Raw genomic sequence first — 15790 nt, 5'->3', positions numbered from 1 at the left:
CGCAAATCATTCATGAACTTTTTTTTTTTGATATATAAATTATCTAAACTATTAGAAAATATCTCACCCTCACCCAGTTAAAACGTAAATAGAAAAATTAAAAAGACCCAAATATCTTTTGAGAAAGGTAAGTATTTTAACAACCGAAATTTATATCTCTTTCTTCTCTCTAAAATATAATAGTAAATACGTTAACAACTTAAGACACAAAAAATGATCGAATTTTAAAATAAAATTCGAAAAGATATAGAAAAGACGATGAAAGTTCATGGGGCTATAAATGTAACAAACCTAACTTAATATTATGAAAATATCCCCTTATAATTCTGTAAGATGCCGGTATATTTCAGAGAGATAAGAGAGCATTTATTTTTTTAGAAATAAATTTGATGAATATTCTTCCATTTAGCCATTATTAACTTGGGATGATTTGTAAAATGAAGTCTAAATACTAAAAAAAAGGTATGTTGGAACCGTAAATTCGTAAAACAATAGGGTGTGAAATATAATTTTCCCCTAGAAACTGTAGATTGGAGGCAACAGAATCAGGCCCACTCCGGCCCGCTAAATCACCGACTCCGACTCGACCTGGGCTTGACTCTTTCAGTATAAATAACATCGGGGAGGGCAAATTTGTCAATCTCATCGCGACCTCCTATCTCTAATCTCTCACCTCTCTTCTTTCTTCTCCTTTTCCTCGACCCCTTGCCCAAAGAATCGAAGTCTAGGGTTTCGAAGATAGGAGCGAGACGATCATGGCGACGGCATCAGGTGAAGATTCTAATCCATCTCTTGTTTTAAATCTTTGACTTCCTAAGGGATTTTTCTCGGGAGAATTGGATCAGGTGTCATGCTTTTGTGTATCCTTGATTTCTTTTTGAATCCGAGGTGGTTAGTGATTTGGTGAGAAACTAGGGTTTAGGTGATTCCTGATTTTTCCCTTTCCACTCAAAATCTCTGACTTCTCCGGCCGCTGCCGCCACTTCCCGATTTCTCCACGCACCTCTGTAATTTTCATGGATTTCGACCTCAACGCTGCTTGAAAGTCCGGACTTTTGACATAGGCAACTACAGATCGCGGTTCAAGATGGTAAGCGATCGCGTCTTGCTACCTTGTATCAAGATGGCAAGATATTGGTTTATTGAAACGTCCTCGAATCATCTGAAACCTTCGTCTCTGTCTTCTGGAGACCTATGAAGAGTTTGAAGCTGCTTTGATTTCCTTGTTGGTCAACTGTACGTAGTTGCCCAACACAAAGTTCCGGTCTTTGCCATAAACTCGTGGCTTTTGAGCAGCAGCGAGCCAGTAACCTTGTGAATCTGGTAGAGTGCGTGATCCTAGAATTGGAGTGATGGTTGTGGCTGCAAAATGCAATTTGGTGTGGAAAAGGGGGGTTTAGATGTGTCCAAAAATTAATTCAGGAGGTTTTTTAATTTCTTTTTATGTGTTTTGGCTTTTTGCATGCATCTGCTTCACCTTGTCGAATTCTTGGAACATGTGGCTGATATCTACCCTCTTTGTCTATATTGAGTCCGGAAAGGATTTTAAGCTAAAGTTATATTCTTGATGAGCATTACCTGTAAATGAGGATGTAATAATTGAGCATATACTTTAGTTGCATGTATGATAACAGTTCATTTTATTTAAAATTATTATCTAAAATTGTTTACTCTCCAATTGTTCTCATAATGAACTGATTTAAAAATTATAACAATACTAGGTATTGATAAGTATATCTGATAAGTACAGCATTGCATGTGACGGGTTTTATTTTATCATGTTTCTATATACGATATGCTGGAAAAGTTCTTTAGTATATGGTGCCAAACTACAAATGAAAGTTTCTAATTCTAACCTGTTATCTTTTCATGTAGTGTCATTCAAGTCCCGTGAAGACCATCGTAAACAACTCGAGTTGGAGGAAGCACGCAAGGCTGGGCTTGCTCCTGCTGAGGTTGATGAAGATGGAAAGGAGATTAATCCGCACATTCCCCAGTACATGTCATCTGCACCTTGGTATCTTAATGCTGAGAGACCAGTAGGTTTTCTAAACTAATATTCCTTTTTTTTATTGTTAGTGCTTGCTTGCAGTAGTATTTGATAGAGGACTAACACTGACTGCAACTGTTCTCAGAGTTTGAAGCATCAGAGAAAATGGAAGTCTGACCCAAATTACACAAAATCATGGTACGATAGAGGTGCAAAAATATTTCAGGCGGATAAATTTAGAAAAGGTTCTTGTGAAAAGTAAGTATACTTCATTTAGAATCATCCTCTCCCATTCAATTACACTTTCTACCTTGAATAGAGCAAATACTGCATATATCCTAATTACATGCTATTGTTGTTTCATGTTTCATCCTTAATTATTGTCTCAAACTATTCCATATTTCAATTTACATCTTAGTTAAAAAAAGTCTCATTATATATATTTATTATGTTGTAGTTGTGGGGCGATGACTCATGATAAGAAGTCATGCATGGAGCGACCCCGTAAGGTGGGAGCTAAGTTCACAAATATGTATATTGCTCCAGATGAAAAAGTGGAGATGTTCGAACTTGATTATGATGGAAAACGTGACCGTTGGAATGGGTATGATGCGTCCACTTATGCTCGTGTGATCGAACAATATGAAGCTAGGGATGAAGCTAGGAGAAAGTATCTAAAGGAACAACAACTTAAAAAGCTAGAGGAAAAGAACAATAATCAGAATGTTGAGGAGGGCGAGGTTAGTGATGAAGATGATGATGAGGATGAGTTGAAGGTAGATGAGGCTAAGGTTGATGAGAGCAAACAAATGGACTTTGCAAAGGTGGAGAAGCGTGTGCGTACTACTGGTGGTGGAAGCACTGGGACTGTAAGGTAATTTTAACTTGGAACTCTTGGAGCTTCTCCTTAGCACTTTTATTGTCCAAAACCACTACTTTATTCATATTTGTTTTCTTCAGTTGTTGATATTTACTGTAAAATCTCCTTTTTCTTTTCAGGAATTTGCGTATTAGAGAAGATACTGCAAAGTACCTATTGAATCTTGATGTAAACTCTTCCCACTACGACCCAAAAACCCGCTCGATGCGTGAGGATCCTTTGCCAGACATGGATCCAAATGAGAAGTTCTATGAAGTGAGTTTTCAATCTAACACCTCCCCTCGCGCAAAAAAAAAAAAAAAAAAAAAGAAAAGAAGAAGAAGAAAAGAATCTCTTATGTGATTATTCTTTGGTTTTATCTTTTACTGTAGGGTGATAACCAATATAGAGTTAGTGGACAAGCATTGGAGTTCAAACAGCTCAATATTCATGCTTGGGAAGCTTTTGAAAAAGGACAAGATATACACATGCAAGCTGCCCCATCTCAAGCAGAATTACTATATAAGAACTATCAGGTTATCAAAGAAAAGTTGAAAAATAGAATGAAGGATACCATTATGGAGAGATATGGAAATGCAGCATCTGAGGAGGCACTTCCGAGGGAACTTCTTCTAGGGCAAAGTGAGAAAGAGATTGAATATGACCGTGCTGGTCGAATTATTAAAGGACAGGTATGTCATCTTCTGGATTCCTTCATTTTTCTTTCTTGTACTTTTGGAAAAGCAAGTAGCTATCCCAGTAGGTGTGCAGCTTTAACTTTGCTTTAGTAATTGTCTGTTGTATATTATGATCTTCATCCTCAATGTTCCAAAGTTGGCGACTGTAGTGTACAATGTTGTGCTTAAGTGCATAGTATGTATTAGTTGACATGCAGTTAAAGCTAAGCAGATTTAAGAATTATGTAAAATTGGAATGATGAATAACTGAAACAAAAGTTCAAAAAATGTAAATGAATCTATTTTGTAAGCCTTCAGGTTGCAGTTGTCTACTTTAGTGCCTAATTTCCTATGTAGTTATATTACAGTAGGCCTAGGCATGTTGCCAAATAACCATTGTGTAACTCGGCTGCTTAAGGAATGTGCCTGCGGTCTATGGCAGTGTAGCCATGGATCTGCATGCATATGTGGATGCACATTCTTTATAGTATCTTGCATCCAGTTCAAGTACATTCATTATCCATGGCAAAGTATTCAAGTCTTATGTTATTGTGATATGTTTGCAGGAGGCATCTCTTCCAAGGAGTAAATATGAGGAAGATGTCTACATCAATAACCACACAACTGTGTGGGGTTCATGGTGGAAAGATCACCAGTGGGGATACAAATGCTGCAGACAAACAATCCGAAACAGCTACTGCACAGGGTCAGCTGGAATTGAGGCTGCTGAGGCTGCAGCAGATCTAATGAAGACCAACATGGCTCGCAAGGAGGCCACTGACGGTTAGTATAAGTCTCGGCAACTCATTTATATACTATAATTATGTATATATACTTTTTTGATGACTGGAATCCCATCCTTGTTTCATTGATCTCTCTTTTTCCCTGCAAAACTTAATGATCATAACATGCCTTTTGTTATCTTCTCAGGAAGTTAGTTTGATCTGGATACAAGAGAAATATTAAATTACTGACCTTTCATAGCTATCTTAGATAAATTAGGGGCATCTGGTGCCTAAAGGTTAATTGCCATCCTCTTCCTATACTTAAATTCATACATTATAAAAAATCTAAACATTTCGAAAGGAAAAAAAAGGAACATCTCTTGTTAGGCACAGGTGGTTAAGAACTTTAACTGTCAATCAATCAGATCTATTATTGGATGTGAGACCATTAAACTAGTGGAAACATCACTGCTAAGCAATAAGACAAACATAATTTTGAAGGTGTGAGCTGAGTAATTGCTTGCTTCTCTGTCAGTGGCCACTAGTGATTCTTTTGATATGAAAGGGTAATGCATCTCTTGTTGTCCATCTTGTGGCTCAATTTTAAAATGGATTAAGTCTTATTAATTGCTAGGGAAGTTTGAGCAATCTGTTTCTCGTTTAATGATGAAATTGGACAGAGCCTGAGTTAGCTAATTTTGCATAAACTTTTTTTTAGTGGCTGACAGTAGTTAAGCCAAATTTAGAACTGTATGAGTGATGAACGAATGGATCTAAGGACCCTCTGCTTTGCTGATATTGCTTATTTTCTCGTCTGAGGCCCTTATTTATTTGTTCCATCTCCTGAGCTACTCCCTGATTAAATAGCATGAGTAATATACTTTTGAGTTGTTCATATTATCTATATGGATTTGATCCCTGATTTTTTATGTTGTATCACAGACAAATCTGAGCAACACGAAGAGAAGCGGCTTGCCACTTGGGGAACTGAAGTCCCAGATGACCTAGTTTTAGACAAGAAATTACTTGCTGAAGCTTTGAAGAAAGTAAGTTGGTTCCTGATTCATCTGATTCTTGATATGTCATAAGCTATAGATGCTGAACCTGGCTTGCTTATTGGCAGGAGGACGAGAGGAAGAAGGAAGAGAGGGATGAGAGGAAGAGGAAATACAATGTGAAATGGAATGATGAGGTATGTTTCTTGGATTGGATGTTGCATTTTATACTCTGTTTGCTACTAGTATGTTGGCGTTACATTGTTAGAATAGAATTAGATTGCTCAAGCTGCTTTTATTGTGCAGGTCACTGCTGAAGATATGGAGGCCTTCCGGATGAAGAGGGTTCATCATGACGATCCAATGAAAGATTTCCTCCATTAACAATGTTAAGATGTTTGATTATCTGGCCGTTGTGTTGTATATATCACTGAGAATGTGGAGATTTGGGGTCTCAGTTGCTGCTGTTTCTTTACTTGAATAGTATCAAATGCATAACTATTTCTGTAGAAATCAGACAACAAATGCAATGAAATAGGAGGACCCCCCATCTTGTGTGTGGGATTTATAAAGACACTACAAGAGTTCTCTTTTGAGGAATAAAAAATGAGAAATTTTGATTCTCTTCCATTCCAATGATCCAAGTCAGGTAATGTTTACTGAATTTTTACGCCCTGAAAATAAATTAAGGCTAGCAGGTTGATTGCATTTTGAGCACTTGCCTTTTGCATCACACCTTGCAATTTGTTGATGGTTGATTTCATAGTGAGATCCATTGGTGATGCTTTTCCTCACAAATTAGGGATACAACGTTTCACATTTAGAATCTATATCTAATAGTTGTGTGATATAGCTAATTGCAGGAATTCCTTATTTGTTTTGATCCCCCTCTAAATCTCTAAAGTTGATATTTTTATTATACCTCCATAAACATATGTTATTTATATAGTGATTACTTTTTCAAATTAATGTAATATTTTATTATAAAAAGATAAGGTCCCATTAATTTTAGTAGTAAGGTTAATTATAAAATAAATATTTATCTTTTCTCTTTCAAAAATAAATATTTATGTTAAAAAACATTTATTCTTACGTTTAGTGTAATAATTTTTTTAAAAGAAATTATAATGAATAATCTTTGATTTGATATAAAATTGGTTGATGGGATAAATACCAAGGTAAACTAGTTATTGAATTAGTGTGTAATAAAAGATGTAATTTTTTTATTCTAGAATAAGAAAAAAAAGTAATTCTTAAAGGTAAAATTGATCTTAACTAATAAAAATTTATAGTAAGACTAGAATTAGCATAGTTTCATATTTTTATATCTAAATTATTAAAATTTAACAGTTGAATAACTCCAAGAGGTACATATATGTCTATATAAATAAATATGGGATTTTTTGAGGGTATGTATGCAAAAAAGAAGAAGAAAGAACCTATATCTATATCTATCTTAATCTCGTATTAATTTTCTTTCAATCAATTTTGGGTAGTTAAACTACTGGTCAGGTTACGTGGTTTGTGGGCATTGCATACGAGGAATACTACCCCGCTATGAAACGGAAACGTTGTGCGCTGCCACGTGTGCTGCAATCCCCCAACTCTCCCGCGAAATATGAACAGTAGAATATGCCCGTTTAAGTCTCCCTTTTAACTCCTACTAAACCGGAGGAGCAAGAGAAAGAATTCCGACGTCCCATTCTTGTCTCTCCTATTCTCTCAGGAATTGCGTCGAACACCTCATGCTCGAATGCGTCTCAAGTGGGTAATCCTTTTGATTCCTCTTCCTTCCTGAAGATTTGGTTCCAAGATGCTGATCCAAAACATTTGGGATGTGTGGTTCTGCTACAGCCTCGGATCTGGTCGTTGCTGCAGCTGTGGATTCCTCGGGAAGAGGGAAGAGATCGGAAATTGATGAGAGGCCTCGGCACAGTGGAGCTGAATCTTGATTATAGCCATTGTTGTCATCATCGCTATCGCCATCGCCATCTCCATTTCAATACATGGAGATCGGGTCGTCGCCGCCACACCTGATGCTTCCACGGCATCCCCCACCCAAGAGTCCTGTCAGATGGAATGGCAGATCTAGCTAATTATGGGAACCCTGATCGCGACGTAGAACAGGTTTTCTCACTCCATCCTCGCCCTCTCTTTCTTACGTGGGTAATTCCATTCTTGAAGGGAAAAAAAAGAATCGTCTTGCTAGATGCGTGCATAGAGAACCCGCTTGGAAAATATATGTGTAAACTGGGAGATGACATTGGTATCTTGATGTTTATATGTTCTGGTGGAAGCGAATGCTGGGTTAGAAGCATGTTGAGAAGTGCTTTTCTTTGTTCTCTTAATCTCTTTATTGCCTAGGATGAATTTTGTACAAGAGTCAATTAATATTTTGGATACCTTTGTGTAAACCTTTTACATCGCTTCTAGTTAAATGCTTTGTGTAAACCTTTTACATCGCTTCTAGTTAAATGCACGTCCTTGGTACACTTCTGTTTGCTTTTTTCTTGTAATTAAGACGTGATAAATTTTTTAAAATCAATGGTTGACCAGTGTTATGCTTAATTGATACTGTATGACTTCTAGATACTGCTGCTATTTACTTTCTAGTTTTTACTCTTTACTATACCATGGCATTTATTTTTATGGATCTCTATCACGTCCTACATTACAGAAGTGCAATTATTATGATTGTTGATTGTTGACTAAATTCAGGCTTTGTTGTTTCCTCATTTTAAAGGCCTTTGTTGCTTTGAAGAAAGGTAGCCAATTAATCAAGTACAGTCGGACAGGAAAACCCAAGCTTCGTAATTTCAGAGTTTCCACTGTGAGTAATATTACATTCTGCAATATCACAGAGGTATACTTGTTGAGTTTGCATGCCATTTCAGTCATGTAATTATATTATTTGATTGTAATTGTATCTTCAGTAGTTCAGTTTCAAGTTTCAACAATTAAGATTACTTGTATTTTATCTTTACATATTAAGCATTTTGTAATTTTCGGTGTAACTTTATTTTCTTAGATGCTCAAATTTATATCTCAATGTTATGGTAAATTTAGTTTTTCTGTATTCTTAGTTTTGCAGTATTTATCCCTGGACAAAGTTCCTTATGTCCACATGTTCTCGTGAATGGGATACTTTTATCTTCTTACTGGCTCACTTAGAGCTTTGGTCACTTCAAGTGGTTTATTGAGAATTTGAATGATGTAGCTGTCAAATGAATTGAGGCCACTGACCTCAAGATACTTCCTTATTATCACATATTAGTGCTCATATCCTACATTTCAATCTACTTCAAAATTTCTTAACAAAAGTTTGAGCGATTTACATATGCCATGATACAACAAGTCAACCTTGGTGGTTTGATGTTCAAACATTCGATTGTCCTTGGTGATGTATCAGTCCCACTAAGAATTCCAAGAAGGGAGCATATGTTCATTTGTGATGAGGATTTAGGTTTAAGATCTGAGGTGTGAACAAATTAGAAGAGGAAGACAGGATTACTTAGACAGGGACTGAAGAAAGGATTTGGCATGTATTTTATTGTTCTTCTTTCTGTTGATCATGCCAAGCTGAATATAAGCTGGTAGAATTAATTTCAGTTCATCATCATATCATGCAATTAGAGCTGGTTAATCTTGCAGCCATTCTCTTTTCCTTTCTTCTTTGCTGAATCAGTCTTGGGGCCATTCAGTGGGCAGGGAAACCTTCCAGTTGCTGGATTCTTTTCTTTGTAAATATTATAGATGCCTTCTATTTGAAATAAGTATTGTTTATCTTCACTTGGTAGGATTAAAGTCTAGATCCTACTTGAGGAGACTAACACAATTCTCTTTTAGAATGTAATTGTGCATAAATGCATATTTAGACATGGAAATTCATACATGTAAGTTAAATATATGTGCCTTCGTTGGTGTTTATACCAGCATTGATGATGTCGTGCCATCACAGGATGAAACAACATTGATTTGGCACTCACATAAGAAGGAAAAGAACATCAAATTAGCTTCTATCTTGAAAATCATTCCTGGACAGAGAACTGTAAGTACCAAAATTTTGGCGCCAAGTAAATTTTTGTTAGGTACACCTAGACCATTCTGAAACTATCACTCTTTGCCACATATCTCCCCTGAACTTCTTTTTGTGGTACATAAAATTTCTGAACTACTAAAAATGTCTCACCCCTTTGACATTGTAAACAAAAATTATGAAAAGATCAAAATACCCCTTTGAGAAGGTAAGGGTGTTTTGATGAAATAAAGTTTCTCTTTTCCTTCTAAAATATAAGGATAAATATGTCATATAGTTGCTCATATTACTTACACGTGATAACATATGGATGGAAAAGACAACAATGAAATCTAACGGAAGAAATGTTTAAGATATTTTGATAGTTTAGAAAAATCGATGTGTCACAAAAGAAAATGCAGAAGAGATATATAAAAAATTATGATAGTTCAGAGGGTGTAAGTGTAATTAACTTTTTTTTATTTACACGATGGACAGAAACAAATATTTGCAAAATAGCCATTCAAAATTTCAAGTCACTTTGTACATCAAATTTTACTCCATTCCCTATGCAGGCTGTTTTTAAGAGATATTTATGCCCTGAGAAGGATTATTTGTCATTTTCCCTCATATACAAAAACGGTGAACGCTCCCTTGATCTGGTTAGTAAAACATGATGTGCTTCTTTTAGCTGCATGATAAGGAAAGATTGTTTACCCAGAAATTATTGCATATGACTGTTTGATTTATTATTACTTTTAGTTCTTGCTGATCTACAGATTTGCAAAGATCTAGCTGAAGCAGAGGTGTGGTTTGCAGGCCTTAAAGCACTGATTGCTTCAGGCCAATGCAGACAATCAAGGACCGACAGGCACAGTGATGGATTTGCATTTTCTGACGTGAGTTTTTCTTCTATTAGTTATTTTATTCTGATATAATCCTTCACAATTTTTCATGTTATATGTCTAGATTATTTAGGGCAAGGTGAATATTTCAACTATGATCTCTACTGATTAGACAGTTCTGCTATTGTTCATGTATGAAGGTAATTTTGAAGATTGAAATATCTAAGATTTGTAGGCATCTTAAGGTATCTCAAATATCTTATAATGTCTGATCCAAAGCGGCCACTTTACTGTCTATAAAGTAAGAGTCTTGCTACATCTACACCTCTACTATCTCTCTCTCTCTCTCTCTCTCTCTCTCTCTCTCTCTCTCTCTCTCACACACACACACACACACACATGAGTGCGCGTGCATGCATCTAGTTCCAGATGAAAACTTTTAATTGTACTATTGTTTCTATTTATTCAATAATCATTTGCATGTCAACTTACCAAATCTTCTAAAAGCTTAAGCTGTCAATTAAGGGTGGTTTTTATATTTTAACATTTTAAACAGAATCTTTCTTCAACTTAATTTAGTTATCCTGTTAGTAATTAGTATAATCTATTGGAATTTTTGTTACATGATCTTTCTTATGCTAATGCCTAAGTAGGATCTGCCTACTCCTCATATGTCTTTTGGACATCAGGTGGGCCACCTACTTGAATCAGGAAGCTGCAGTGGATTAATAAATTGTGTGTGTGTTTCCAGGATGGAGGGGATTCTGTCCGAAGTTATCGTCTCTATGGTGCAGCACTAGATATTTCTTCAACTATTTCATGTAGCTGTAATCCAAGTACATTTACTAATACGGGAAGATCAGATGTGGGTTCAGACAGTGCAAATATGCAACTAAGAGCAAGTACAGGAGATGGTAGTCGACTTAGTGTTTCCAGCACACCGAGTTGTTCCAGTCAAGGATCTGGACCAGATGATATCGAATCCTTAGGAGATGTTTATGTCTGGGGAGAAGTATGGAGTGATGGGACCTTATCAGATGGACGTACGACTTCCTTATGCTCAAAAGTGGATGTCTTACTTCCAAAACCTTTGGAGTCAAATGTTGTTTTAGATGTTCATCGGATTGCATGTGGTTCCAGGCATTCTGCTCTTGTCACAAGGCAAGGGGAGGTATTTACCTGGGGTGAGGAATCTGGTGGGCGTCTTGGCCATGGAACTGATTCAGGTATCAGTCGACCTAAGCTAGTTGAATCACTAGCAGTGGCCAATGTGGATTATGTTGCATGTGGTGAGTATCACACATGTGCTGTTACTGCTTCAGGCGACCTATATACTTGGGGGGATGGCACTTATAATGCTGGACTTCTTGGCCATGGCACTGGAGTTACCCACTGGATACCAAAACGAGTTTCTGGACCTTTAGAAGGACTTCAAGTTCTGTCCATCTCATGTGGCACATGGCATTCAGCACTAGCCACCACAAATGGAAAAGTGTTCACATTTGGTGATGGAACTTTTGGTGTTCTGGGACACGGTGATCGCGAGAGCGTCGTCTACCCCAGGTTAATCGATTCTTTGAGTGGACTAAAAACATTAAAAGTTGCATGTGGAGTATGGCATACTGCAGCAATTGTTGAGGTTATGGGTCAGACAGGCATAAACATAGTGTCTAGGAAGTTATTTACCTGGGGAGATGGAGATAAATATCGTTTAGGTCATGGGGATAAAGAGTCAAGGTTGATCCCTACCTGCGTTCCGTCACTTATTGACTACAACTTCCATCAGCTAGCCTGCGGGCATACTATGACTGTTGGCCTCACAACATCTGGGCATGTGTTTACAATGGGTAGTACTAAATACGGACAGCTAGGAAATCCACAGTCTGATGGTGAAATGCCTTGCTTGGTGCAAGATAGATTGGTTGGTGAGTTAGTTGAAGAGATATCATGTGGAGCTTATCATGTTGCTGCACTGACTTCACGAAGTGAAGTATATACATGGGGTAGAGGGGCTAATGGAAGATTGGGACATGGTGATGTTGAAGATAGGAAATCACCTAGTTTTGTTGAAGCTCTTAAAGATCGCCATGTTAAAAGCATTTCATGTGGTTCAAATTTCACAGCATGCATCTGCATCCATAAGTGGGTATCTGGTGCAGACCAATCTATATGCTCTGGCTGTAGGCAAGCATTTGGATTTACAAGAAAGAGACATAACTGTTACAATTGTGGATTGGTCCATTGTCATGCTTGCAGTTCCAGAAAAGTGTTGAAAGCTGCTTTGGCACCCATACCAGGAAAACCACATCGTGTGTGTGATTCATGCTATATGAAAATTAAGGCACAAGAATCTAGTAATGCAGCTGCAGCTAATAAAAAAAATGTTATTACTCGCCGCTCCATTGATACCAGAGAGAGATCAGAAAGGACAGAAATGAGGTCCTCAAGGATTCTTTTGTCGCCTTCTACAGAACCTGTGAAGTATGTTGAGGTAAAATCAGTCAAGAATGAGATGAAGTCAGATTCTCTCTCTCTAATCCGAGCATCGCAAATTCCATCATTGTTACAGATGAAAGATATCTCTTTTCCTAGCTCACTGAGTGCGCTCCAAACTGCTTTAAGGCCAATAGTTGCATCAACTCCTATATCTGTTAACAATAGCATACCTACGTCACCATACTCAAGGAAGCCAAGCCCTCCACCTCCTTCAGCTCCACTATTCTCTAAAAGCGTCATTGATAGTCTGAAAAAGACTAATGAGCTATTGAATCATGAAGTGTTGAGGTTGCAAGCACAGGCAAGTAGGAGAATAATCATGTTTCCAGCTTCAAAAACATGTGTAATTTGATTCATTTACTTGCTCTTTTACATACTCAATGATAAACGACTTTACTAACTGACTGATTTTCTCCAGGTTAGTAACTTAAAACATAAATGTGAGATTCAAGATGAAAGGCTGCAAAAATCTGAGAGGAAAGCTAAGAAGACTGCCTCTCTAGTTGCAGAAGACTCCGCCAAGGGTAATGCCACAATGGAGTTTATCAAATCTCTTGAAAACCAGGTACCTACCTAATATTTTAACACTATTATCCAATTTAGTTATAATAATTATCCTATTATCATTGCGGTATGTAAATTCAACTTATAGTTATTCTATTTAATCACAAGATCTTGTCCTTTTCAGTAATAGTATCATTCATACCGTAAAGAAAAGGAGCATGTTTGATTTTAGATCTCACATAATTGTCTTTGTTTCATTGTTAATAAACAAGCGTTAGTTTCATGTATGGACGTGTTAGTTGTGTCTTTGCTAGATCAGTTCTGAGTCTTTGTACTTTCACTTACGTCCATTAAGCTTTTACTTCACAATCCATATGAATGTTTGGCTCTTAATACGATTGCATGAATATTATGTTTAGCTTCCAATAATCTATAATTATCTCGAAGTTTATCACTAATGTGACTTTTGCAAAGAAAGAACTTTTATTAGTTTAGGGAACAGGTTACTAAATTCCGAGTAATTTATACAGTTCATTCTGTACCAAATTTCTGAGAGCAACTGGTTCTTACTGTTATTCTATTCTATGCCTGAATTGGTTCTGAAGCTGAGGGACATGGCAGATAAGCTGCCACCTGAGGTGGGTGACAACTTAAAGGCCTTGCAAATTCAAGCAGACGCATTGCTAAGAGATAACAGGATCAGTGTGTCAGAAATTTCCCCACTCTTGGCAGCGGATTCTATGGAACAAGATCATCGTCACCTATCAAGTGAAGGTGCCATTGATTTAACAGACCAAAAGATCGCAAACAATGGGGAAAAATCAGAATTATTGCAGGCTTCTACAGAAGGTAGTTCTCTGCACTTTAGAAAGCCATCTGTTACTGATATCGAGGAGACTGCAGCTCATCAAAATGCAGAAAACACCTCAAAAATCCCTCCAGATTTTGCACCAAGGTATGGTAGTCATGGGGAGGTACAACTGATCGAGCAATTTGAACCTGGAGTATATGTAACCCTTGTTCAGCTACGAGATGGTACTAAGGTATTCAAGCGGGTTCGCTTCAGGTAGGTCTCTTAAATACAACAAACAATTATTTTATAACATCTGGTTGAGACAAAAAACCTATTTCCTTTTTCCTAATCTAGGATTGTGTATTTTTCTTTTCACTTAGATGACACATGTCAATCCAGACCTCAAACAAATTTTAATATCTAATCTTGTTTACAGGCATCACAATGCATTACAAGACTTATATGAATATGCACGAATGTGATACCTACATTTATTAGTCTAGTGAACCTTAGCATGCTATGGATATACTTTCTTTGCATGATTCCTCCAGTGCACCTTGTCTCATTCTGTTCCCACACTCTCTAGGTTATAAAAAGAAGGATAATTATGCTCAGTTACAACATTATTGGTAGATATCTATGCTGAAATTCTGGAATCCTTCACAACTGTAGTAGCATTTGCTGGATATCATATCTTGTCAGTACTCTAAATCTATTTGTTGTAGGTATACTAATATGAGATGATTTAGCTTATATATTTGCACAACTACAAATTGCGCTCACTGTCAAACTGATAAATGTTGCACGACTGTAATTAATACTAATGGATCTCTTTGGTAACAAAATGTCAGATATTTAAGTAACATTGCTTTGGATTTCAGTAAATAAAGTACAATTTTCCTTTCTTGCATCTAGTTGTCTTTATCTACGATGCAATGGTCTAAATTCATTTTTCTACAGTCAGGTCATTGTTCTAATGTAAGTGTATCAATTTTTCTACATTAAAGTTGCACATACTAAAACATGTTATCCATTTCCTTGTGCTCCTGAACTTTTTTCTCTCACTGTAATTCATTTTTTGAGCAGCAAGAGGAGATTTGCTGAGCAGCAGGCAGAAGTGTGGTGGAAAGAAAATCAAGTAAGGGTGTTTAAGAAGTATAACAATCCATCCCCTCAAACTGCTCCAACACTATCAGCAAATGCACAACCAGCTCCTGAGGAACAGGGTGCAACATCTGAGCCTCCATCCTAAATGCCAAGAAGCGAGGAGTTCCATGTCGAAATGATATCATACTTGAAGGGATAATTCTATTCTTTCTGAAGGATGACAATAGGAGATACTTCCTACTAAATGAACATTTTTGTGCAATAGGACAGTAAGGAGATGAAGAATTAATTTTCTCCACAGTAAGTGGGCTGAGCTGAGTTATAATTTATTAATAAGGAAAAGCAAAGAAATTACAAGGGAAGAAGTGAAAAGCTCAAAGAACAAATTCACCAGAGAGGGGACTGCTTTTATAATTCGGAGGAGACTCGAAAACCCATCGCAGTCTGCGCTTCGAGGAGGAGATTAAACATTTTAGTGATCACAATGTAATTTCTTTTCTCATTTATGTTTGTTGTATTTTGTAGTGTTTTTATTTGTATCATTTGACTCTTCGTTTTGCAATTGATACTAAAAATTTGATGAGCCAGAATGATATTTCCAAATCATACCAAAGTTTAAGGACTAGTTCGAGAACAATTTGAATACTGTTATTATTTTCAATTTCTTCTTTCCAAGCTTGAGCAACGTTCTGCCATCTCCATATTAATCAAACCAAACTCTGGCTAACTTACCTAGCAAATCATTTTGAGATCGACACGGTAATAAACTGACATTAATCACACG

At 36.8% G+C, this 15790-nt stretch overlaps 2 protein-coding genes across 5 annotated transcripts; both read left to right on the top strand.

Moving 5' to 3' along the window:
• Positions 1-632: 632 nt before the first annotated feature.
• On the top strand, positions 633-5876 carry LOC140766024 (pre-mRNA-splicing factor SLU7). The gene is made up of 10 exons (XM_073105404.1): positions 633-771; positions 1876-2039; positions 2136-2248; positions 2448-2864; positions 2990-3125; positions 3242-3541; positions 4093-4309; positions 5194-5297; positions 5375-5443; positions 5553-5876. Exons 1-10 carry the CDS (start codon positions 756-758, stop codon positions 5628-5630), a joined length of 1614 nt encoding a protein of 537 aa, XP_072961505.1. The 5' UTR covers positions 633-755; the 3' UTR covers positions 5631-5876.
• Positions 5877-6764: 888 nt separating this feature from the next.
• Positions 6765-15609, top strand: LOC140765976 (PH, RCC1 and FYVE domains-containing protein 1-like). Of its 4 annotated transcripts, none has more exons than XM_073105333.1 (10): positions 6765-7010; positions 7101-7373; positions 7990-8076; positions 9205-9294; positions 9837-9923; positions 10041-10160; positions 10858-12903; positions 13021-13167; positions 13712-14172; positions 14986-15609. In XM_073105333.1, exons 2-10 carry the CDS (start codon positions 7326-7328, stop codon positions 15149-15151), a joined length of 3252 nt encoding a protein of 1083 aa, XP_072961434.1. In that variant the 5' UTR covers positions 6765-7010; positions 7101-7325; the 3' UTR covers positions 15152-15609. The 4 variants fall into 4 exon arrangements, with proteins under 4 accessions (XP_072961434.1, XP_072961436.1, XP_072961437.1 ...); XM_073105335.1 differs by having other exon boundaries at positions 6765-7014; XM_073105336.1 differs by lacking the exon at positions 9205-9294.
• Positions 15610-15790: the final 181 nt, after the last annotated feature.

Source organism: Typha angustifolia, chromosome 8 (assembly GCF_048772165.1).
Source record: "Typha angustifolia cultivar Huaian chromosome 8, ASM4877216v1, whole genome shotgun sequence".
In the NCBI taxonomy this organism is placed as follows: domain Eukaryota; kingdom Viridiplantae; phylum Streptophyta; class Magnoliopsida; order Poales; family Typhaceae; genus Typha; species Typha angustifolia.
The sequence above is the reverse complement of the archived record's forward strand: the minus strand, read 5'-3'. Positions and strand labels throughout refer to the sequence as shown.

What these genes read in the sequence shown, in the direction of transcription:
- LOC140766024 (XM_073105404.1), top strand. An exon ending in TCGCAAGGAGGCCACTGACG is followed by an intron (nt 4,310 to 5,193) that starts GTTAGTATAAGT and finishes GTTGTATCACAG; the next exon opens with ACAAATCTGAGCAACACGAA. An exon ending in ATGTGAAATGGAATGATGAG is followed by an intron (nt 5,444 to 5,552) that starts GTATGTTTCTTG and finishes TTTATTGTGCAG; the next exon opens with GTCACTGCTGAAGATATGGA.
- LOC140765976 (XM_073105333.1), top strand. Translation starts at nt 7,326, where the DNA reads ATGGCAGATCTAGCTAATTATGGGAACCCTGATCGCGACGTAGAACAG. An exon ending in TCATTCCTGGACAGAGAACT is followed by an intron (nt 9,295 to 9,836) that starts GTAAGTACCAAA and finishes TTCCCTATGCAG; the next exon opens with GCTGTTTTTAAGAGATATTT. An exon ending in GTGAACGCTCCCTTGATCTG is followed by an intron (nt 9,924 to 10,040) that starts GTTAGTAAAACA and finishes GCTGATCTACAG; the next exon opens with ATTTGCAAAGATCTAGCTGA.